We start from the raw sequence: 25,349 nt of genomic DNA, 5'->3' as shown, positions 1-25,349 counted from the left end.
TATATATAGATAATACAATAGATAAAACTGTTAAATTCATAATATCTTTTACTCAATTTGAATTATTATTATTATTAGACTTGTGTAGTCTATATGATGTTAAAAATCGCTCCGAGATCTCCCATAGATAGACAATTAACAAATCATACTTGAATAATTCGATCACACGACTAGTACAATTGGTCAATTCTTTCTCCGAGCATGGACACAAGACTTTAATCATTTCTATATACTCTGCTTTTACTCAATATATCGCTAATTTAACTAAAACAATAAAGTTAAACGATTCAATTAAAAAAATTGTATTAAAGTGGGAAGCGCAAATCGTATCTTTCCTATCTACGTTCCCTTCTAATGCCGACTCTATTCTCGCAGAGAAAAGTTAAATGATATCGGAGCTTCGGAGCAGGAGCTCCTTACATGGAAAAGCAGTGCGGGACCCGTTCAGAAAGAATTACACGAAAGCACAGTGGAACAGCTGAAATATGCCCATTTCCACCAATGTAGATTAACTTTAATCTCGGTTCAACTTACTCTTCGTCTTTTTCTGATTTTTAGAACTAGAAAAAGACGAAGAGTAAGTTGGACCGAGATTAAAGTTAATCTACATTGGTGGAAATGGGCAATAGTCTGCCAGACAAACTACGGTGGCTTAAGGCTCCGTCAAGACTACAGCGTAAAATAGGATCTATTTAATAGTATTCGGAAACAAATATTCGCTCGTATATGTGGAAAACAATATATAAGTAATCAAGGTCAACAATTTAAAAAACGAGCAAAGGTTAGACGGATAATAAATACAATTCATTTTATTATTTCATATAATATCTAAATAAAATACGATATCTTAATTTGGAACGTTTCGGACTTTACTTAGCCCTCTTCAGCCATGAATAATAAATTAATGTACTTGTTCCAATAAAAGAATAAAAAGCGTGTGGACGATTATAATCTAATGTCAGAATTTACAGAACGCATCTTACATACAATATGCATGATTCAAGTCAAAGGACGTCGCTCAATATGGTCAATCCGCAAGTCAATATGATCCGGATGGTTCCGATGTCATTTAATTTCAACAACGAATCTAGGATCTATTCTGGAGAGAATATTAGACTGAAGAGAAGTAAGAAAATTTCATTGACAGAAGACTGCCCCTGATGGAAATTCAGATTCCGCGCCAGGCCACGCGAAGTTACGTGGCTGTCCACGCGATTCGTAAGGTCGTGCGAGTTGATTATCGGCCAATCAGGCGCCGGGACGGTCCCAATCCTGAAGAACTTCGCATTTGAAGAACTGCTGAGAATATGGAAATCACTTGCGTTGTGGTACGAGAGGATCTCGATAAGAGAGGACGCAGGATTTTGTACACTATCGAGAGAGTAACGGCTACGGAGGGACAGAAGAAGAGGATCTAACGGTGAGACAAGTGTTGAAATATTGTAAGGCCGCCGATCCCATTGCGAGATTGGGCGAATTGCATGTGTTGAGTTTGAAGCTACCGCGAGTAGCGAGTAATTTGGATGCCGCGTGCCATTCGCCTAGGGGTATGTTCCACTTAACATCCGCAACGCTCGCAGTGCCTGCAAACCCATTTCATATAACGACGGCGATCGTTGTGGTCGATCGCGATCAAAACGTCATAAATGACCGTCATTAATCACGATCGCCTCGAGCTCATGGTTCGTACGTGGGTCGGCGTGGTCGTTTCGTCGTCTGTAGAGTGGGTATAAAGAGAGTGACGTCAATTAGCCGGAAGTCGCCATTTTGTGTCCTACATTTGATTTTCCTCGTCTTAATCTCTTCTTTCTTTAATGTTGTCTTCTTTCTAACTAACAGTAAGAACACTTAATGGTGAAGCCAATCAGCATTAGGCACATACATTGACGCCACTCTCTTTATACAAATTCTAATAGTCTGCTATCCTTTTGAGCAGACATTTTGTTTTGTTCCCGCGGTGTTACAAAATTTTTAACATGAAAAAAGTATTTATTATTTGTATGATCCGGAAAGAGATAAACACTACTTCTCATTCACCATCAGAACTCGATGAGTCTTCAAATTCATATTTTCTACAGCGTAGTACGATCACCTTAATGGCATCCATGTTACAGAGACTGTTCACACACAAAATTTGTTCCACTTAAGATTTCACCCACAGAGCCCGCAAGCTAGAACGGCTGGAACGGCAAAAAATTGTGATCGTGGTCGTTGCGGATTTTTAAGAGATCGCCACAAGTATTCTAAGATATTCTCGGATTATGCTTGTCGCCCTCTCGCCATAGTCAAATCATCGTGTGTCGTTTTTTTTTTGCGTGTAATTGTTCAGTTATCATCTGGTTTAAGATGCACTTCAAGCTATAATTTTCATGGATTTTGCGTTGTCGGAACAATTAGTTTGTTTGTAAACTGCCGCCGGATAATTCCGCGTTAGAATCCGAATATTATCTATACGTGATTTTGCCGGTGTATTCCGGCGAGCTTCAGTGTTAAATTCGATCGGAAATTGAAATCTATTTTAATGATAATTGTATCTCTACGTCGAAAGATCAGATTGTTCCATTCTTGCGAGCTCATATTACACCGAAATCCGAACGTTCGTTTTGTTAATGCATGTAGAGTATTCGACAGGGCTGACAAAAATCCAGGTTTTTCATATTAAACCCAACTCACTGGTTATATAACGGGTTTTATCCAGCTTTTCTCTCTGGTTAAAACCATAATAATTTTCCAGAAGGCGCTTCTCACCTTCAATTTCGATGAAATTATGCTCATTCGAAGCGTTTTTGCACGAAATAAAAAATTTTGGCAGAAAGAATATTTAGATATGGCTCTGCAATTTGTCCAGCGAAACGGGTGGATATTTTAGCTAATAAATGCAATAAAATAAATAATGATAATGGAAATAAAACAAGCAACACAAATAAAACAAGTAACAACTCTTGAGAATGTCAAATGTAAAAAGAAGGGCTAATGAGAATTTATCGCGGTACTTCGTGCGAGAATAAAAATCGTTTATTACCAATTCGAATGAATATAATGGACTTGCAAACCTTGTGTCGATAGAAGGAGAACGAGTCGTCACTCTTCTCGCCATGAAGGAGATAGAGAATTGGAATAAATGATAATTGCAATAAATTAGACATACTGATAATGGCCTGAAGGCAAGCCGAAACATGTATGCGTAATTAATTATATTCATTCGAATTGGTAATAAACCCATTTATTTCAATATGGATTTTGGTTAAAGCTTAAAATCGATTTTATTATAACTGGATTAGGCAAAATTTTGCCAGTCCTGTGTATTCGACAAAATACGTGAGGCGACTACTGTGTTCGCTGCGTCTACGGCTGATCTGTATTCCTTAAGGTACTGTTAAAGTGACAAATATACGTTGTTATTTCTCTTTATTATTAATTCATGTGTGAGTCTTGTATTTTTTTTCGCTCGCCCTCCGACTTATTTCCGCTTTAAGGGAACCACCCTCTCTACCAATTCTGTGGCTAAGCGGTCGGATTTCGTGCATCCTAATAAAGAATTATAGTCGAGAGTTTTTTTAATTAAAGTGTTAGTGCCTGGCGCCTAACTAGAATTCAGAGAAATGTTACGATATATATAATTTGGAATAAATGTTAACCTATTGAGAATCGAGGTAAGATTGTGGGAGTTGCCAAGTGGAAATCATACGAAAATGTGACGAAGTTATATGTGCTCGCAAGTACGGTCATAATAAGTTCGTACATATTATTTGGTACACTCCAATATTTCAACTGTACGATCACGTAATACTCGAAGGCATGAGATCGAAAAGTCAAGTTTCGAGTACCGGCTTGTCAATCGACGAGCAGCGTACACGGTGTGATGCGATCGCTCGACAGTATTCATGTTCCTTGTTAATTACATATGCGACGTTGAATATCATTGACATCGTAAATATCGTCAATTAATTCATGCGCAATTACAACGCAGAGAGAACAGTGCGATATATCACAGTCCCACAAGGTCCCTTTTCACAGAAACGACGCGAGTGGGAACAGCATCCGGATAGGAATTTATTCACGAAGCATTGAAAGAGAAGTAACCTAGTTAGAGATTCCATTTACCACCGTTGCGTTCTTCTCATCTTCATTCGTCACGATCACATCTTCTCCTTATTCTTTTTCTCTTTTCTCTTTTACCGATCGTCTCTCGATGCAATTATGTTATTCAGCAGACGTCGTTGCATTACAATTTGTAAACGTATTTGTCAAAGTGCTTCGTTGTCTCTTTTTTCAATTTTTCCTGCTGAAATCGATAGCACGCGTATCATTGTCGCAAGATATGAATGGGACCATTACTAATTTAACTACCAACCAAAAACTTTATTGTTGTGCTGCTGTACTGTTATTTTCTACAAAGCTTAAAATATTTCTCTAAGAATACCGAAGAATACTGAAGATTACTTTTCTATAAGAACCTATACAACACAGATCTTTAAGAAACATTTTAAAGATGTTCAAAGGATATCCTTTGAACGTCTTAAGAACGCTCCCAGATTGTCTCTCGTATGCTGGGAAAATGAAAATATTGAACATTCAAAGCGTTATTTGTTTTGCATTAATTTTTTAATATGAGAATTATGAGCGCCTTTTCATTTCTATCATTTACTTTTTCACTTCTTGTTTCAATTCTATATTTTATGTAGTCCTTTAGCTGCTATATACCGTATACAACATTACTTAAAGATTTGAAGAATTTAAGAAGCAACAAGTGCAACTACGGTAGATAAAATCTTTAATGGCACATTAAGTAAAACGTTATTACGTACATTTCTTGATTCGGCTATGTCTTATACATTGCATGAGTGTAGGTTATGTACACTCACATCACTTTTTAATTTATTTCTCTTATAAGCTTAAAAAATCATAATTTGAAGGTCTCATTATATTCTTATACATTATTCAAATGTGGGAAAGTATATATATCTTTGTTTGAATATTTATACATATATGCTTGAATTTATTTATATGTATGTAAGGAATAAGTGACCTACGTGATAACAGAAAATCATAATTTACAATCTTTTCTGATTTTTCAATTTGTAGTTTCTCCACAGCTATCTGTGTTTTTCTTTTTTTATTCTAGAGAATGATTTTTTATTCTATAAAAGAAAAACGAAATGAATGAAAATTACGAAATGCGCGTTTCGTCGCATTTCGTATGTTTTTTTTAATTCCAGCATCCCCTTAAGGAAAGGTTTCGCGTGTAAACATTTGCGCTTATGTTAGAAATATATGTGACAAATTAATAAAATTAACCCTTACTGTACTAATATGGGTAACTAGTGATCGAGCGATTCTTGTTCGTGCAAGTTTCTTTGAGTTTTTCGGTAATTATAAATTATACTACATTTTATTATTTTTCAAAATATAATTATTTTGAAGAGGTGAAAAAACGAAGAGATTTGAAGTGACCCTTGATGGTATGGATGAGGCACCAAATTGTAGATGATACGGTAAGGGTTAATTAATATAACTTTTGTCGTGACATAACTATTTTCCTACCATACAATTATCAATTATAATTAATCTATGGCGTATGAGGGAAGATTTGAAGAACTGTGTATCGCCGATAACTCAAAAAATTGAGTCGAAACGTTCGTATTAAAATACATATTCAAGTAAATACTGCACGAAACAACAGTATTATTTAATCACGCCCCAACAACTGCGTTACACTCTTATTTGCCTTAATTTCATTACTTTATTTCGAGAATCACAAGGAAATTATAATTTTTCCGTTACTAATAATTAATCTCGTTTGTGTTATGATGGCGCATAATAATAGAAGTTGGTGAATTTCAATAAACAGACAATTTTGTACAATGACAAAGTTTGTGAATAAATCAGTATTACTAAGAAAGGACAATGTCCTTTGCAAAACAATTTTTTATAAATTCATCTCGTATGAATATATAAACATAAGAATATATAAACATTTTAACTTTTCTATTAGTTCATCTTCGATATCGTTTAAAATGTGAAATTGAAATTTCAAATGAAATTAAATTTATTTATATTGAAAGATGTCAACTAATAAAAATATATAGTTATAAACAAGTTACTTAAATTTCGTTATAACATGTCAATTAGATTTTTTAGACATTGAGTATAGACAATTTCAATTTTACTATCAACAGCGTTTTTTGCCTTTGTAAAATAAGTGTGAATGAATGTTCTGCGTATAAGTGATTACGTTTAAGAATGTATCTAAAAAATTAATGACATAATTCTTATCGTAACGTGATTAACTTCCTAGTGATTATCATTTAATCTCGTCTGCGTCACGTAGACGAGATAAATGATAGTCACAATTATTAATTATTTGGCGAATTTCAACAAATGGATGATTTTATTCTTAGAATATTATTAGTAGCACTTGTTTATAGTATTAAGTGTTTAAGAGAAAGTTCTGCATGTAAGCGAATGCACTTATATAGGAATATATTATTGTAGAAAAATTAATAAAACGAACAATGTATAAATAGAAAATTGATTAATTGGATTATTGCAGCTCGAAACAAATTAGAAAATAAACTTACAGGACAGCTGGGTTCACTTTTCCGAATCCTACGGGAACCAAGACGCCCTTCACATTTTGCAGCGCTATAAGTGTCTCAAGTTCGGCGACTCTTTGATCAGAAAGGCGTTTCTGCCGACTGCAATAAATCGAAAATTTTACAAAATATTCTAATAAGAATCGTTCGAAAATGTCAATATAGATGAAGTCACTACTTTCTTTGGAGATTATTTTTCATGAAAATCCCAATTCATGTGTAACTGTCAACAATCGATTATACCCAAGCTAATTTTAATTTTGACACATTGAAGAAAAAAAGAATGTACCCGTTAATATCTGCGCTAATCTTTTAAGTGTATACGACGCACACAATGGACCAGAATCGATTCTAGCCGGCCAAAAGTAAAAAAAACAAATTATTGCATTTTTTTATTGTTATATGATTAAATTAGCTTCTAATATAAATGAAATATAATATAAATATATAGTGCAAACATTTTTTTTGTAATCTTTAAAAATAATTGAAATAATTAGGTTCAAATATTCACTATGGCTATAAGATAATGTATAGCTATATAAGCTAATTTAATCGTTTATAATAAAAAATGCCACCATTTTATTTTTTTACTTTTAGCAGACTAGAATCGATTCTGGTCCACTGCGCGACGCAGATTAGATAGAGCGCGCGACAAGTCTTGACTGTTTAACAAATATATTATCATCGTATTCGGAGATTTCAAAAAGGAAGTCAATCACTTTGTCTCCATGGACAGAAATTAAAATCGTTGGGATCTCAATCTATTACACTCTGTATTATTTTCCGTATTGCTCTATATATTTATGTGAAATTATTCGCACAGCTAATTACGCGATAACGAAGCGAAATAAAATCGCATTATTTCAAATAAATCCAATTTTACGCTAGAAACGAAATAATATCAATCGAACAAAAGTGATTGACGACGTAAAAATTAAATCGATGTTGAATTTGAATTTCATCGATCGCGAAGAAATCGGAATATCATCACAATAATTTCACGAATTGCCTCACGACATTCCGAACGACACGATCTTATACGACTGTTCGATAGTTGAATGCGCGATCTGCCTTAGAATTTCAATCTAATTTGATTTTCATCCGTTCGTACTTTAGAAGAAGGATTAAGATAAACATATAATGCAATAAAGACCAAGATTAAATGAACTTAATATTGGAAAAAACGTTGGAAAGATGATATAATGGAAGAAGTAAGAAAATAGTAAGTATCAATTGTATTTAGAGAAAAACTATAAAGGTAACAACTATACAAGTTTTATGTGTACATTAATTTATTCAATTATACTATGTAATTATTACTGGAAGTTGCTGGATAAGAATTACATTAATTTTTTCAGATGTATTCATAAACGCGCAATAAATCACTTAATTTTAAATATAAAACTTATATAGTTGTCATTACTACATGAAAAAGAGATTTTGTTGAAGTCTAAAAAAGAAAATCTAGAAATTTAATTGATACAGATTTGAAAATAATTATGTTGAATTACCAAAATAATTATATATAGAACATTCAAGTATAACGAGTAATGCTGCAAAAAGTTTTAATATTCCAGGAACCAAGTTGTGTGTGCACATCCTATATAATTATACTTTAATAGTCCAACACAATTATTTTCAGATCTATCTAGCTAAGTTTTTAGATACTTTAGTAAAATTGTGCTCTCTGTGTATGTCTTTCTCTAAGTATGAAATAAGATAGAATTGAAAAAAGACAAAAGGCAAATGTTTCGGGAGGGCTGTTAAAAAAAAGTACCTCAGAAGCCACTGTGGCGGCCTGGCGTGCGCCGTCTCCGATAGCAGAGTCACGAGCAGAACGCATACGATCGGCGTGCTGACTGATAGATTCATCTTCACGTGCACCACAATCAATTAGTGTGAAACGAGTGAGAGCTAATTAAAGATAATCGCCTACGTTTATACCACGAGTAATTTAGTTCTGACACCGATTGTCACACACTTGTTGCCTCTTCCCTCTCTATATCTCGCACGTTTATCGAGAGAGGATTATTTCTTTCTGTCTTTTCTATCACTGATACAGATTTCCAACTCGATACAATCGCGTGTCGCGTATACTCGCTCTTTCCTCTTGCGTCGATTTTGCCTCCTGATGAACTGTAGCTAGTCTCGACTGCATCGAGAATATATACTCGCGTTACCGCCCTCTCTATCCCCACGCTGTCGTCGTTAACGACAAGATCGTCTCCCACTTCCACTTTATCGATACAGATCCACCCTCGCTTTTTACGCAATATATCTACTCGCGATCCCTTTTTCTAAATTCCGAATCTACTTTCTTTCCCTCCCTAGCAAAAGCGTACAATTCTTTTTTTTTGTTGCGACGCACGTCATATTAAGCAACGCAATAGCGGTGATTTCAATATAGACAATGACGTACTAAGGTATACAAGGTATGTGTGTGTGTGTGTGTGTATACAATAGGTACTAATAAATTATTTCAATATGCAAATGACTTCAAAATGCTAAAAATGCATTCGTATTCTTTGCGGAGCAAACAAAATAAAATATGTTTGTGAAAAATAATGCATTGTACGTATTCAAAAGTATGTGTAAAACTCTACTCGCCAATAAACTTCCTCTCTACTTTTCTTCCCTCTCCTTTCCTTACATAATGTATAAAGATTGTCGCAAAGCACGGCCATCACATTTTGTCAAGAATAGTTCTCGCACAAAAAAGTTTTCCACACATAAGACTTGTTTAATTTACATTAAAAACTCCGAATTATACTTGCGAGGACTTGTGTCACACAATACGTGGTAAGCTAATTCGACTATAAAACCGATTTTTATTGTCGACAATACATCAAAAAGTAGTATATAAAAAAATTTGTTCTTTTTTTCTTAAATCTAACTAGAATCTGGAAATTCCTTAATTTTCACACGAACTCTCAAAAAGTTTCAAGGAATCTATATCGCAATAAAATCAATTTCATTTCATAAGCGAATGTAATTTTGTCATTTTCAATTCTGGACTTGCGAATAATTGTTAATATTCTTTTTAATGTTTTTAATCTTATTGTATTGATAATGATCAAGACTTGACCAAAACGTCTACTTATTACTGAAATAATTTTTTTAAATATACGATTTTCGTTAAATACATCTTGTGTTGTGGATGTATGCTCCTTATTATTTATATTTTATATAATAAAAGTTTCAACCAAAACAGGAAGCAATATTCTCTAAATTCTGCAAAAAGAGTACAATTCTAAAAAAAGACGTTACAAAGGTAAAAAAGATACTCCAAGTATATAAATTTATTAAAAAATGTGTAATAAAAATTAAAAAAAGAACTTATATTTAATAAAATATTAACTGTTCAAAAATAAGTGTGAGATCAATACAATTAGCCAAGTATATCACTATAAAAAAAATCTCGAAATCTCTATAAAAATCTTATTCAAAAATTATCTGAAAAATGAATATATTTATCAATGCAATTACTCAACAATTACATGCAATAAACGTTTAATGCATCCAAACATATATGCAGTAACGATTTAATGTATTTAAAAGTACATGCAAGACTGTGTTTAGATTCCCACCCGAGTACCACCTGTGTCATATTATCCTTGTTACTCACCAAATGTTAAACAAGGATAACATGATATCCTTGGATGATATCTGAAGGGAAGTATTTGGGTGGGAATCTGAACACGCTCCAACTAAAGTTTAACGCATTTATTCTCTCTTCATACAAATTTTAGGTCGCATAAAACGAACTTAAAACGATCAATGGGGTAAAGCAGAAATTTGGCGTACTCATTTAGGATATTAATATATCGCGCAACATATGTCACAAAGTTACATCTTATCGCACGCTTTTTCCTTACTCCATCGTAAAATCGACGATAAGTGACTCGCATTTTTTTAATATTGAAAAATTGGTAATTAAAATTAAAATAATGAATGGCCACATTGTTATACTAAAGGGTTAAATTAAATCCGTAACATAAATAACATTTTGTTATTTTTATACTTCCAAGTATGTCAAAGTGTATTATTTCATATATATTATATATATATATATATATATAATGCACGTGGTTATAAAAACTAAATCAATTCATTTCTGTGGTCGTGAATTGCTTCAAATCCTTTCAAAATAAATGACGTTCGTATTAATTTAATAAATAATAAACTAAATTTGAGTCAAATTAATACGTTTCTTCAGTTAAATAATTTAACTCCATTGTTTTAGTTAAATTAACGACATATTGAGTATAAAAACAATAACAATCTATATACGAATGATTAAAAATAACTATAAATTGAGTATAATTTTTGATATTATGAATTCAACAGTGCAATCACTGGGACGTTATACTTCTAATCTAAGCTGTCTCGTTCTAGAATAACTTTTTTGTTTTAGAATAACTTTTCTGGTTTGAGTGGTTTGTATTAATCTTCGTGTCTCTTTGCGTTTGTAAAAATTGCCAGACTCGTAATTATCTACCTCGAGTACTTTGAAACTAATTATGATGGTGCGTACTTAAAAACTTTAATTACTTTCTTTGTGTAATATACAAATTAAACAATTCTGAATAATGTCGTCCCGTGCACCCACGTCGCTGAACAGAGGAGAACAAAGGTTCTTACTTTCAAGATCCGTTCTAACTTCATATGAGATGCAAGACGATCATCTTTTTATAGTCTCTATTCGTCTCAATAATGCAATATTTTCTTCACGACGCACAAAAGGATGAATAATGGAAAATTAATAAAAGCGATGCTATCGGACAAAATAGAAGCAATCGTGCGCGAAATTGACAATGTTTTCAATGACAAGGAAAAAAAAGACGAATATACGATTAAAAGATCGATATTAGTTCTTTTATTCGACTTTCACGTTATTATCATTTATTACGCTTTTTCTCTTCGTTGTTCGAGTTAGAATTTTAATTAAAATATAACGGATGACAAATGATTTAACGCAAATGTATTATTATATGTATGTGTATACCATTGTTCTCAGCGCATTGTTTTCGAAATTGTCCACGTTCTGTCTTCCGCTTTATCTCCCTCGAATTGTTAATTTTCCTTATATGCGATGTATAATGCCTTCACTCGAAAAGATTATATAAAGAAATGTAGAATTAATATAAGAATGCTTTTGAATTTTTGATTAATACATTTTAGCATGTTACTTGCATACTCAATTTATTTAATCTAAAAAAATACACGAATATTGCACAATACAATAATTTGTAAAAATAATATTTAACGATAAGGAATATTAATAAAGAATTGTTCTTTTAAATGTAGATTTATTTTAATTTTGTAATAACCACTAAAATTTACTGCAATTTTACAATAATTACTAAAAATATTGAATAAAATGTCACGAATCAAAATGTGACGTTCAAAAATTTGTTTTTTTTTTCAAATACCAAATATACTATAAATACAATAATTTAATAAAATAAGAACGTTTGTAATAATAATTAGATTTTCTAACTACGCAAAAAGCCTGTTTGTCTCGGCAATACATAAAGTAGAACGAAAAATGAAATTCGGGGGGAGGGTAATTTCATAAATAAAAATATTAATAATTCGTAAATTATTTAATCAACAATGAAGAATTTTATGATTTATGATTCTAATAAAATTAATTATTTATATGTAAATTAACGTTCACGAAATAGTGGATTCTTAATCCATTATATATAAACACTGATTCAAATGTTGCTGTTACCTAATCAATTTCGTAGCACTCTTTACGTTAAAAGTCCAGTTGACAGAACGCACAATTTACTTTTCTGAGGAAATTCTACGTTCATAACTTCGAGGATACTGTTAGATAGTAAATCAAACGGTTTCTTGCACTAACTTGCTTCAAACATTCCTGATGACGTAAAGATAAACTACATTCGGGGGAAAATACCTCTTCAATACTAGGAAATATGACAACAAGTTTATGACAGGCTCATTCGTAATCTCTTGGAATCTATTTGCAGACGCGCGTTTATCGACTTTGGATATTCTCGATGACTGTCAATCTATTTTCAACTTACTGCGCTAAAATGTATTACCTATACATTTTCACACACACACACACACATATCGTTTGAGTTCTGTCTACTTAAATAATATTACAGTTGATCGTGAATTACGCAAAATATTATGCACAAAAATAATTCAACGCAATTTAAAAATAAATTATGCGCAATGTTGTAGTTCAAAGGACCGTAAGCAATTTTAGTTTAGCTTAAAGAAAAATCTTTCTTAAAAAAAAGAAGAAAGTTGTATCTTTCATATTTAAATTCCCAATAGCCAAATTTATTATAATAACATTTTTTATATCAGAGAATTAATATTATCATTGGTTTGATACTATTAATATCTTTATTCTCGTAAAGATATCAACTATAAAAAATAGTCTGTATACAAAATGTTTTTTCACCAGGAATTATTTAAAGCAAAGTGCGTAATTTGTGAGTCCGTTTAATTCGTATTACCGATTGGATTGTAAACACATTATTAAGTTATCTTGCACGGAAAGTCGTATATTTCAGATACTACAGATGTATTTGGAATTCCGTACTGTTTTTGCGATGAGACACAGCATACCCAGAGATTGCTAACCCGCTGTTTTGACGGTTATAGAACGCTCAATTAATTTTGCTTTCCGAATTTATCAGTCGGTCGGTTGGTCGGTTGATCGTCAAGCCTTAATACGCCTTGTACTTATCAATCTATCGCGTTTAAATCGCATGTACCAGCAGTGGCAGCGACGTACAAATTGATATTCATTAAGCGCACTGGCGACGGTTTATCTCATACCGCGATATGTATTTCACGTTAAAAATAAGGATCGCCAAATATTTCACGCGAAATTTGTAGTTGCCAGAAATTGCCCACGTCATTGATTTTGTCGGTTACAATATGGTATACTTAAAAATCGCGATGGTTGTGCTGCTTCGTAAGAGTCGAAATTTTCTAGCCATTAAAATTTTATGAGTTTTGTACGCACTGTCCATTAATCTCATAGTATTATCGTGGTATTGACATTTCCGATCTATTTATTCCTTCTAAGAAAGATCCTAACATCAGATTTTATAACCTTTTAACTTTTAGTAGTATTTTTTTAACATTTTAATTGTCACCCATTTTTAAGTGACGCGTAAATTTCCGTAATGGTCATTAAATCGCCGCTTTTGTATAGACACTTCTTTACTTGATTAAGAATGATTTTACTGAATATTTAAAATGTTAAGGAAACAATATAATAAATTATATTAAGGCATTAAAAAAATAATAAGATATTAAAATAAAACACTAGATTTTAAACTATATGCTGATCAGCTTGATTTCAACAAACAAAGTATTAAAATGTATTATCTATTTTTGGTAAAGTACTATTATAATAACTGATAGTGAAATTAAAAAGAAGATTCTTATATTTAATACTATTATAATATCTTACAGATTTAAGTTAAGAGATTTGTTTGATTCTTTCTTGCAGAAACTTTTGTACTTATTTAAGATACTTTTTACAATATAGGTAGGTATGTTTTTATCAAGACCATTTGTAATTGCAATCCTACGTGGGAAGTTTAAAGTACAACTTTTAATAAAAACAACAATATCGAGTAATCAGGGAATCGTTTTCCTATACAAAATTTAATTAAAAGAAGAAGGATTCAATCGGAAAGAAAAAAGAATTAACTGATTTCTTAATAGAGAGAGAGAGAGAGAAAGAAAGAGAGACTGAGTTCTATAAATAACACTTCATGAATTATTTATGACTGTTTGAAATATCAGTAACATTATAAAGGGCTGTCGTACAAAAATATCTCTCATATCGTCTTGTCAAGCTTATCCGCTCTATTTAAGTAGTTTGTTTTCAATACCGATAGAAAGAAATCACGCAACGGCCACCTGCGATGTACACTTGCACTTTGCCCAAATTCTCGTAAACATCTGCGAGATAATGTATACGAGAGATAATACTAGCTCTATGACCTAGATTATCACCACTGCGCCGTACAAGCAATTTATACTGACAAGCATGTTAGGCCAAAATCTCTTAATATCAGAAAATAATTATGACGCAACACATTTTTTGTCTATTATTAGTGTTTTTTTCCTATTTTTATAAAATTGGATATTCCATCGATAACGGAATTATAATAGATAGATATACTTGACTATATATGATAATGATATACCTATAACAGAATTTTTTATTTATTTATTGATATATCTGTGTCCTCGAGATAATAATAGAGAAAAATATTAATTATACATGCAATATCATTTAAAAATTATTTACTTCCCGCGGGTTCATGTGATACTTTTGTATGATATTGCGTGTATCGCCTGTTTGCGCACGTACACTGCACACGTATTTACTCACGTATCATCGCAAACTCGAGCGAGCTTGTAACAACGAACTCCCGATATTTCGGTAGCAAAAATTTGTGCAATGTTTGAAATTGTTTGGAAAACGCAAATCCCTCGAATAGCTTGCGGTAAGCATAAAACTCCGTCGTGCCTTATGTGGCGGAATTCGTAGAAACGCTTAATAAAAGACGTGAAACATCGTTCCGGCACTCGAAGAGCGGCCTGTCTAAAGGGTAAATGTAGGCGGAACACGCATTAACAGAATCCGAAAACATTTATATCGTATCCGTATCGGTACGTATATAATTGTTTCAATCAAGTTTTTAATCTTAATTATACCTAAGTAAATTAAAAGTGTCTAGATTGTGAGAAAATGTAATTACGTATTATACCGTTATAGTTATACATTTATTGCATATGTCGAAGCGTAAAATTTAGTAAATGTATACACTTACTAATAAAAAAAAAAATTCATGCATTTACGTAACATTTTAGCAAAAGTATCAACTGAATATAAAATTGTCTACTATTCTAAATAAATATATTTACTAGGTAATGTACACTTACAACAACACATTAATGAAAGCATATTGCGAATCATTGATCGTCGTACGACTGTCACAATAAAAGTACTTATACATTTTAGTAAATGCATACGGCTAATTATTCAGTTCAGCCACATTTATAAAAATTTTTTATCATTTTCAGTTCGTTTTTAGTTCGCGCAAATAATTAGTTTGAGTGAAGAAAATGTGCATCGCTCAATGAATATGACTCTATTTTTAGGTCGTAAACAGAAATTTTTCCGTAAAACCTAGTAATTAAAACGGGTTGCACATGAGTATATTCGAATCATAATAACGTATATATACATTATGAATATTTTTAGTGATAAGTACGTGGTGTAAATTTGAGGTGTACAAAAGTATTAGCTACAAGTGTAAAACACTCGTTTAACATTCATAATCACTTATAAGTATATATACATTATATATGTATATGCTTTTATAGTCATTATAGTCATTATAGTCTCCGAGTCTCTACTACGAGGCTGCTACTCTGCCATTAATTGTAAGCCATATAACTCCTACATTGATATTTACTTTGTTGTGCTTATTTATATCTTACAAAAGATTTTAATTATTATATAATAATTATATTTAATATATTATACGTAAATTCTGTATATATATATATATATATATTTGTTATGTGCATATATGCACACATAAGTATAAAATACGGTGTGTATATATATATATAATATATAATCATACCCAAAGCATGTCTCAGCAAAATCGGACAAATTTATGATTGCTTATGATGCTGGACTTGCCATTTTATCGAAATTCTTTTGATGGAAAGTTAGATGAGAGAAAAGAAGGATCTATCTGTTAAACCTAAAACAATGCCTTCTTTTTGTACAAAAATTAATATCTCAAAATTTAATATCTCTATAATGATGAAATTGTTTTATCTTTAGATGTAGTTTCATTGTTTACGAATGTTCCAGTTAATTTGGTTATCGAAAGCATGAAAAACATGATGGAATTATGTTGTAGATAGAGTCTTTCTTCTGTCTCATCCAACTTTCCATCAAAAGAATTTTGATAAAATTGTAAACATTTTTCTAAATAATGGTTATCCATTAAATATGATTTTCGCTACCATCAAAAAAAGATTACATAAAAAAAGTTCGAAAACTAGTTAAATAGTAGAGTAAACAGAAGTAGCAATAAGAACACAAATGTTGATGAAACGAAGGTTTTTTACGATACCGTTTGTACCTTACATTTCAGAAAAAATTAAACACCTTTTCAATAAAAGTTCTTAGATAAGCACATGGCATACAAAGGTATAAATAAGTTAAAAAAATTCATCTGCGTCCAAAAAGACGAGCTCCCTACTCTGTCTCATTCCAATATCGTATATAAAATAAATTGGAATGATTGCAATGCATCATACATGGGACGAACAAGTAGAATCTATTAGCGCGCATTAAAGAACACGCAGGAACCACATCAATTGGAACACGCAACATTCAGTTATTATTGCACATAGACTTGAATTCTCACATGATTGATTGAGAGAATATTAATATTAGGTGTTAAACTTAATTCCTGCTGTTTTTCGTCTCCAAAATTGATTTGTTTCGAAGGGAAGATGAATGAATACCTTAATCAAAGTAATTTCCTCCATTTTCTATTTTATTACTAATTAATAATACTTTATTAATAATACTTTGATTAAGGTATTTCCCTTCGGAACAAATCAATTTTGGAAACGAAAAACGGCAGGAATTAAGTTTAACACCTAATATTTTAGATGAAGAAGACTTTTTTAATAAAAGGTTGATGTTTGAAATAATTTTCATAAAGAAACAAATAAATTACTTAAACATTAAAAATGACACGGAATCTCTTGATATTCTAATTTACTCTATATATTCTAATTTATTTACAAGAATTTGATGCTTCCCTTTCCTTACCATCTTTGTCGATTGTTTATATATACTTTAGTTTTTGATTGCGTCTGTCACATGATATAAAACTGACACATTCACTGATCGAATGACTTGTCTTTACATTTATCACGTAAGTCTAATATTTTATTATTGATTATTTATTATACATATCTATCTAATTCGGTTTAAATAATTTGTCATAGTTAATTTGGTAATTATAATGAAAATACGTTTGGACATTATAATTTCCTCACATTTACATTTTACAAGACACGGCTACACGTCGCAGAATTCGTTCTTATTTCGTTATATTCTAATTGTATGACCATTTTATCTAATTGTATTCTAATGAATATTTTGCGATATTGAGAAGAATTCACCTTAGGATTGAAACGTCTGTATTGTATTGAATAAATTAATTACACGCGTACATCCTGTGTTCGGCTCTCATATAGACATATCATCACTGGCCGATATTCATAGTCGGATCTTATATTTAAGACCATCTTAAGTACAGTCTTAAGATATCATGAACCAATCAGAGGGCACTAGCGACTTAAGACATTACTTAAGACGGTCTTAAAATAAGAACTAACTATGAATACCGGCCTTTGATTTAAACTGCAATATTCACGGTTTACAAATTATGAAATTATTTTTAATTTAAGTGAATTAAAATCAAATGGGATTGTTCTTATTTATAATTTTGAACCGGGATGTATTCATAACTAACTCATTTACAAGATAATTTTTTTTATTTAAATGAATAGAGAAATACGAAATGTGCTATTATTCATCATGTTGAATTTGGATGTATTCATGTTCATATTATATTATTTTTTTATTGAAATGGATTCGAATAATCAAAAGCGCGAATTCGGAAATATCGAAATGAATTCATTTCTATCTATTTCAGTTTATTCTCGTTTACCGGATGTGTTTATATGCAACAAAATGTAATTTCTTTTTGTAAAAGATTTAAAAGAAAAGTGCACGATATCTTGATTTATAACCGCTGCAGTTTATTAAAATCCTACGCGGAGATTTTATAACAGATATAATACGAAACGTTTTCAAGGGTAGATGCAACAGGTGCTAAGATAAAAGAACTGCTCTGTACATTTACCATTATTCGATAGTGTCTCGCGCTAAAGAAATAATTCATCAATCAGGAATTTTATCTATCGATGAAAAAAGGGATTGCACAACCGTCACCTACGTCAATTTATAATCTTTTCTGTGTCACGTAGTAGATAAGAGATAGAAAATTTACGATATTTAGCTTGCTACCGAGATGCCAATGACTAAGCAATAACAAATTAATCGAACGAAGAAACCTCATCATACCGACTCGCTCCTATTTTTTATACGCTATCGTATATACATCTCCATATCATCTTAAAGTAAAAGAACGTTTTTTGCTTGAACTGGAAATTGCATAAGAAATATTATTAGGTACGAAAAACCTTGACCGAATACGGCACTTTTCACTCATGAGCACTACGTTTTTATTATGCTGAACGAGCAACATGTGAACATAATTAAAGCAACACAAACAGACGTCGAACGTATGGAATGTGATCTAAACTATCGCTGTAACAACATTTACAATAACCAATTCCTCCGATCACAATACGATGCTGTTGCGATTATTTATTGTTCTCTCACCGTCGTTATGTATCAACAACTTTTTTACCCATTCGCTGCCTATTAGGACGTTAGGAGATTCAATTATAAGTTTGTTTTTTATTGCTATATTAGACTGCACTAGAATTTTCCTTCTCTTTTTCGCCAAATTTCAAACATATTTATTTCACTTTAAGAACAAAAAGTATATATTAGTTTATAGCTAGAAGAAAAAACAAGTATTATGTATAATAATTTGAGAGGGAAGAAAGAACATAATCGCAGTAAGCAGTTATCAATGCTAATGAAATTCCTAAGTCTGGACAGACATATGCGCGGGTATTAACACAATGACAGCGCAATTTAACACGCCTCAATGCCAAGTCGGATAATGAAATGATCATCTGTTCAGTTACGAAGACCATCTGCTATAAGGAACGCGATGCGTGATTTATTAACGCTATATTAGCGTTTGTTTTGGAAATGCATAATAATGAGACACACACACACACACAAATATTGTATATATATACTATTCAAAATTTTTAAAGTGCAAAATCTGAAAAGTGAAATCTTACTCTTGAAGATTGAAAATTGAGCCACTTTTTTTTAAGACTAACTCACAAAAATTTCACACTTTAGAATGAAATTCCAATGAAAAAATTTAGAGAGTATATAATTGCTCCTTATAATTGATAATATACTCGCTGCAATATTAAACGCAATGACGCGATATTTCGTAGTTCAATAAGGTATGCGCTTCGTTAGTAAGAAATTTCCTATTGCGTCATGGTGCACTTGTACATGCATTCCCCGCTCGAAAAGTATCTAGACGATTCTATCGCTTCGTTACAAAAACGACTTCCTCGATCGCGGCTAGACAGATTTGCCTATGTAAAAGCCAATCTATTAATTATTAAGCGCATCTCGAATAATTCGGCAAGAAATTAACGAGGTTGCAATACGAGGAAAGAATGCACTTTTTTACACGGAAGGATTGAAAATTTATGTGATGTATTCCTGCTAAAAGATAAAATTTGCAATAACTTGTAATGATTTATGATACACTTAGAGAAAACGACACAGTAGTTATAGCAATTGTAAAAGTGACATCTACACTGAAAGAAAAGATAGGCTAAATATAGCATAGCAATTTTAATGGGTTGCAGCAGCCAATTAAAAATGATGTGACATATTTTACCATCTAATTTACTGCAACAGCCAATCTTTTCAGTGTAACAAATTTTATATTTATATTAAATCTATCTATATTTATATTAAATTAATATAGAATGTATAGTTGAATAAACTATTTTATTTGTAAATTCACTAGTGGCTCGTAAATTACAAACATAAAATATAAAGAGCATTCAGCCACGCGCAAGGTGTTTTTTGCGAATGTTATATATTTAAAATTTTTACGTTACAGATACAAATTATAGACGTTTCGGCCTATATCAGGCCATCTTCAGTATACAATATAAATAATATAAAAATAGTTCGCAGTCATAAGATTAAAAGAATTGAAATAAATAAACGCTCATGATTCTTAGTCATAAGATTAAAAGAATAAATTAACAATACATTTTATGAAAAAAAGCGGGTTTCAAGTTACCTATAGACCTATAGTTATTGCAACTATAAAACAGTGTATTCAGCTAAGTACGTTAATTCTACATATAAAACTTATAATTGTCATTCTTTATAGTTGCTACTACTATATTTTTCTCTGAATGTATCATCGGTGAGAATTAAATAATTATTAGCTTATGATTTATATTTCATATCTTTTTTTTTATTTAATACCGAATTACACATAGATATCCCCCGAGATTAGAAATTGGAATAGAGGAAGTAAAAATAAATTTCGTTTTTAATTAGACGCGCTAATAACCGCGCTATTTTTCTCATTACCAGCGAACATTAGGTCAAGACAAATGATAACCCCTTCTATTTTGTAGAGCTCCCAGATTGACAAGCAACTCGGATTTAAAGTCTCGTGCGAAAGTTGATTAATAGATACAATGGCAAAAGGTTAATAAGTGAATCAAATGTTATTCTCGAAAAGCGAGATTCTTACATGAACTTACGAAACTCTCATAAAACTCTGGAGTATAATTAAACGCTGAAGTATATAAAAATTAAATATATAAAACAAGAAAGGCTTTCAAGACTCAAATCATATAAATGTAAAAATCAACAGTACCTAACTGACAAGTTAATAAAAATAAGCATTAAATTTGAAATGAATTCGTCTGCTACAGGGTGGGCCATCTATTGGTACGTTTTTAAAAATGCGATCAAATTTACTTTATTATAATAAATAAATTTACATATGTATATCTTGTAGAGACTTATAGTGGCTTGTATTTTATGCAAAAATGAGTAAGTAGAAAGGTAAAAAGACACGAACAACAGATCTTTAAAAATAAACTAGTTTATTACAACATACATTAAGAATTAAACTAGTTTTGTATTTATATAATAAATTAATGGGTTTAATGATGGCACACTCGAACGTTGTATAAAAAATTAATTGTAAGGACTGTGATGACATATATGTGGGCCAGACAGGCAGAACGCTAAAATCTCGCATTAGTGAACACAGAAACCACATCAACTGGAATACCACATAGCGTCCGATCATTACGGATCATCGATTAGAATATTCTCATAAATTTGATTGGGACAACATACGCATCTTACAATTAGATGAGGAAGAAATACTGAATAAGAGACTCATCTCAGAAATAATTTTTATTAAACAATAAACTAATGGATTAAATTTGCAGAATGATATTGAATTATTGGATAAAATAGACGATAGTATAGTTATGTTTAAATGACGGCCTCCCTCAATGTTTTCTATAATTAATATGTTTGTTCTGTGTATCTTTTCTTGTTGTTTGAGACTCGACGCATTAACAGCTTGAAGGGCCGTCTACATAAGTCGCAAACACAGAACGCAGTTCGCAGACGCATTTGTCTGTCAGTGATACTAATAACAGCTTTTCATTGGCTGTCGCAAATGCGTCTGCGAACTGCGTCCTGTATTTGCGACTTGCGTAGACGGCCCTTAATAACGTTTCGATGATCATGTAAGTTACAAAAAAAATTGCTCGTGTTTTATTATATAACGTATTCGATAAATTATTGTGTAGTGTACCAGGAAGTGCAATGACATCGCCGTTACATCACTTTGCTTAGCTGACTAATTCCTGTTAACATTTTATATGTGAGCATTGATAAAGATACGATTTGCTTGTAATATTTTTGGTCTCAATCCATCCCTGAGTGTGTATTAATTTTTTCTAAATACTAACTAATGTTTTAGATGTTTCAGCAAAACCGTTCTTTCCGTGGGTTATGATATTATGCGAACAGTTAGTAAATCTTGGACGCACTGATGCGTAAAGAGAAAAAAAAATGAAAAACCGATTTTTATTTTATTTCTCTCCTACTACACAGAAAAAAGTATATTTTATTAACAACATTAGCTAACAGTAATCTAATAGAAAATAACTCTGTTAATTTATAAATTAAAGCTTGTGCGAGCGACACTTATAAGTGGTCGTATGTAAAAGTACATTAATAAAATAAAAATACAGACGTTTCGATCCTTGATTTGAGCCCTCTTCAGTATAGTACTGACAAGTTAAAAAAAAGAATAACTGTTTTACTTTATAATAAACCAATAACAATGTTGAAAAAAATAAATACGGAACGTTGCCGAACCAGAAAACGTTGGATACATTCAGAACGATAACCGTTCATCGAACGTTCAATAAGCTCTTTCATCTGATTGGTCTATATTTTATGATCTAACGGAATATACCAATTGGATGAAAGAGCTCACTGAGCGCTCAGTGAGCACTCGTCATTCTCAATATACACATTATAAGTTTGATATCCAGAGATAAAAAAAATCATTAAACGTCTTTAGTATTTGGCATAACACTTAAATTTCGTGAGTCGGAAATTAAAATCAATAATATATCTAATAATGATGAGATGATGAAGTAAAGTATAAATTAGATATTAGAACAATGTGTATGATACAAGTTGTTATGAGCTTTGCTAATTTAATAACAATATTAATAGCATAAATATGTCATCTTTTTGTTTTAATAAAGTGTTATTTATTTCGTCAATATTGTTATGGAAAAAACAAGATTATTTTCAATTACACGGCTGTTGGTAAATATTAATAGTACAAGTTTTTTTTCCATATATCTCTTATTAAATCAACGTTCAAGTAACTCTTGAGATTTTCCCTCCTCTCATACCAGGAGGTATGACGTCGCGTGGAATTAAAAATAACCATAGTCCTCATTAATAGCTATGTACATTGGTGCATCAAATCGTGACGAAATCGACGCGTGACGCGCGGCGAGAGTTAGGATTTCAATTCTGTGAAGCATCTTACGCACAAAACAATCGCACGAGCGTCAACATCTTCACGAAAAGAGGGTGGAAGAAATGAAATGACGGATTACATTGCATCGCATCGCATCGAGAGAGAGAGAGAGAGAGAGAGAGAAATAAAGAAGGGGGGAGGGGTAAATAGATAAAAAAGTAGATAGATAGATAGATAAGGCATTTATTATTGTTCTAAAGCAAGCTGTCTAGGAACATACAGATAATAATTAAATAAAAAAGTACAAAAAAAATTAATATATATTAGAATACATATAAAAAATACTGATTGTGAGACATACATAGAAATCACAAAGGACCCTATTTGCGCTCTCACAAATAAAGCGAGAAACTGCTCACGGATGGAAAGAATCTGATTTAATTTTTGTATTCACTTATAAATTTCTTTATTGTAGTGACAAAGTATTTTCCAAAGCCTACAGAATTACAAAAATCCATAAGCAGGATTCCCCTTTTAGGCCCAGTTTTACAACTCACAGTTCTTAACCGCGCGAGGTTCAATTTGTATCTCGTCTCTTTCCAATTCTAGAATTGGAAAGAGATAATGAATAAGTTAGAATTATCGTGTCTTCTACTGACAATTCGTTACACACCTAGCAAGTTTTTTTACATAATTTAATCTCAGAATGTGTACCTGAGATTAATCGTCATGTAGTGGATAGTTTTCAATTAATCAAAAAATTAAATAACCTTCATTTGGATGACAATTTTATATTAATTTCTTTAGATGTAAATTCTCTGTTCACTAACGTAATACATTGACGTGGCTATTAATAACATAACGGATAGATGGGAACACATTGGTAATAAGTGTAACATTCCCAAGAACAAATCCATGGAAGCTGTGAGATGCATCTTAGATTCTACTTTTTTTTAATTTGATGGGAACATTTACAAACAAAATGTCGGGACTCCTATGGATTCACCATTATTCCCCGTCATCGTTGCCGTCTCTCGTTACAGGACCTTGAGGTATAGACGCTAGAAACGTTTGATTTTCGAATTCCTTTTTATTATGGACACATGGATGACATCGTCATGGTCGTTCCTTCCGACATGGTCAACACAGGTTTACAAACATTCAATTTATTCCATCCGAGATTACAATCCACATGGAGATCGGTGAGAAAGAAATAAATTTCTTTATAGATGTCACTATAATCATTAACAACGGTGTGATCGAATTCGATTGATATCATAAGTCAACTTTTTCTAGTAAATACTTAACCTTTCTTTCCTAACACCCAAAATTTCAAAAACGCGATGCAATCATCGACTTTGTAAACTGAGTGTTTCGTCTTTCCCACCCAAGATTCCACGAAAAAAATCTTCAACATTTTATACACATCCTTCTAGAACATGATTAATGATTATCCTTTAAAGCTTATATTTTCTATAATTAAAAACCGACTCAAAAATACTTATTACTTTAAACATTTCATAATGTAGTCCATGTATTGTATACCACAGTATTTCTCTAGTTTTTATATGTTTTTTTTCAAAAATAGAGGTTCATAAAACAAAATAATAACAATAAAGAATAAGAGAAAAATAAAATATCATGATTATTATTCCTTATTATCGAAACATTTCCGACAGATTTTTTAATATATTAAAAATTGTCAGATCTAAATTGTCATTTTATAATACCAATAAGTTCTCTAGGTTCATCAGAATTCAGAAGAACCTTTTTCCAATTTCGACTAAGAGAAACGCCTAATAATTCCATACCTTAAGTGCGACGCATCATATGTCGGTCAAACCGGAAGATAATTAGGGACTAGGAATGATCACAGAAATCACATACACAGAAAAAGTTCGACCTATTCGATAATCAC

The 25,349-nt window shown here is 31.6% G+C and overlaps 1 protein-coding gene across 3 annotated transcripts in view; it reads right to left on the bottom strand.

Annotated features, from left to right (window-relative positions):
* Positions 1–8,716, bottom strand: part of LOC108761685 (uncharacterized) — a 13,404-nt gene extending 4,688 nt beyond the window's left edge. For 2 of the 3 annotated variants that reach the window (XM_018508350.1, XM_018508352.1), the window contains exons 1-2: positions 8,374–8,716; positions 6,582–6,698 (exon numbers count right to left, since the gene is read on the bottom strand). In XM_018508350.1, the coding sequence (XP_018363852.1) occupies positions 6,582–6,698; positions 8,374–8,468 (212 nt within the window). In that variant the 5' untranslated portion in view covers positions 8,469–8,716. The remainder of the gene's footprint in view (positions 1–6,581; positions 6,699–8,373) is intronic. The other variant, XM_018508351.1, reaches the window with a different exon arrangement.
* Between the last annotated feature and the right edge of the window lie 16,633 nt (positions 8,717–25,349).

Source organism: Trachymyrmex cornetzi, unplaced genomic scaffold, assembly GCF_001594075.2.
Source record: "Trachymyrmex cornetzi isolate Tcor2-1 unplaced genomic scaffold, Tcor1.1 scaffold26, whole genome shotgun sequence".
Classification (NCBI taxonomy): Eukaryota; Metazoa; Arthropoda; class Insecta; order Hymenoptera; family Formicidae; genus Trachymyrmex; species Trachymyrmex cornetzi.
Note: the sequence above shows the minus strand (reverse complement) of the source record. Positions and strands in the feature narration are given on the sequence as shown.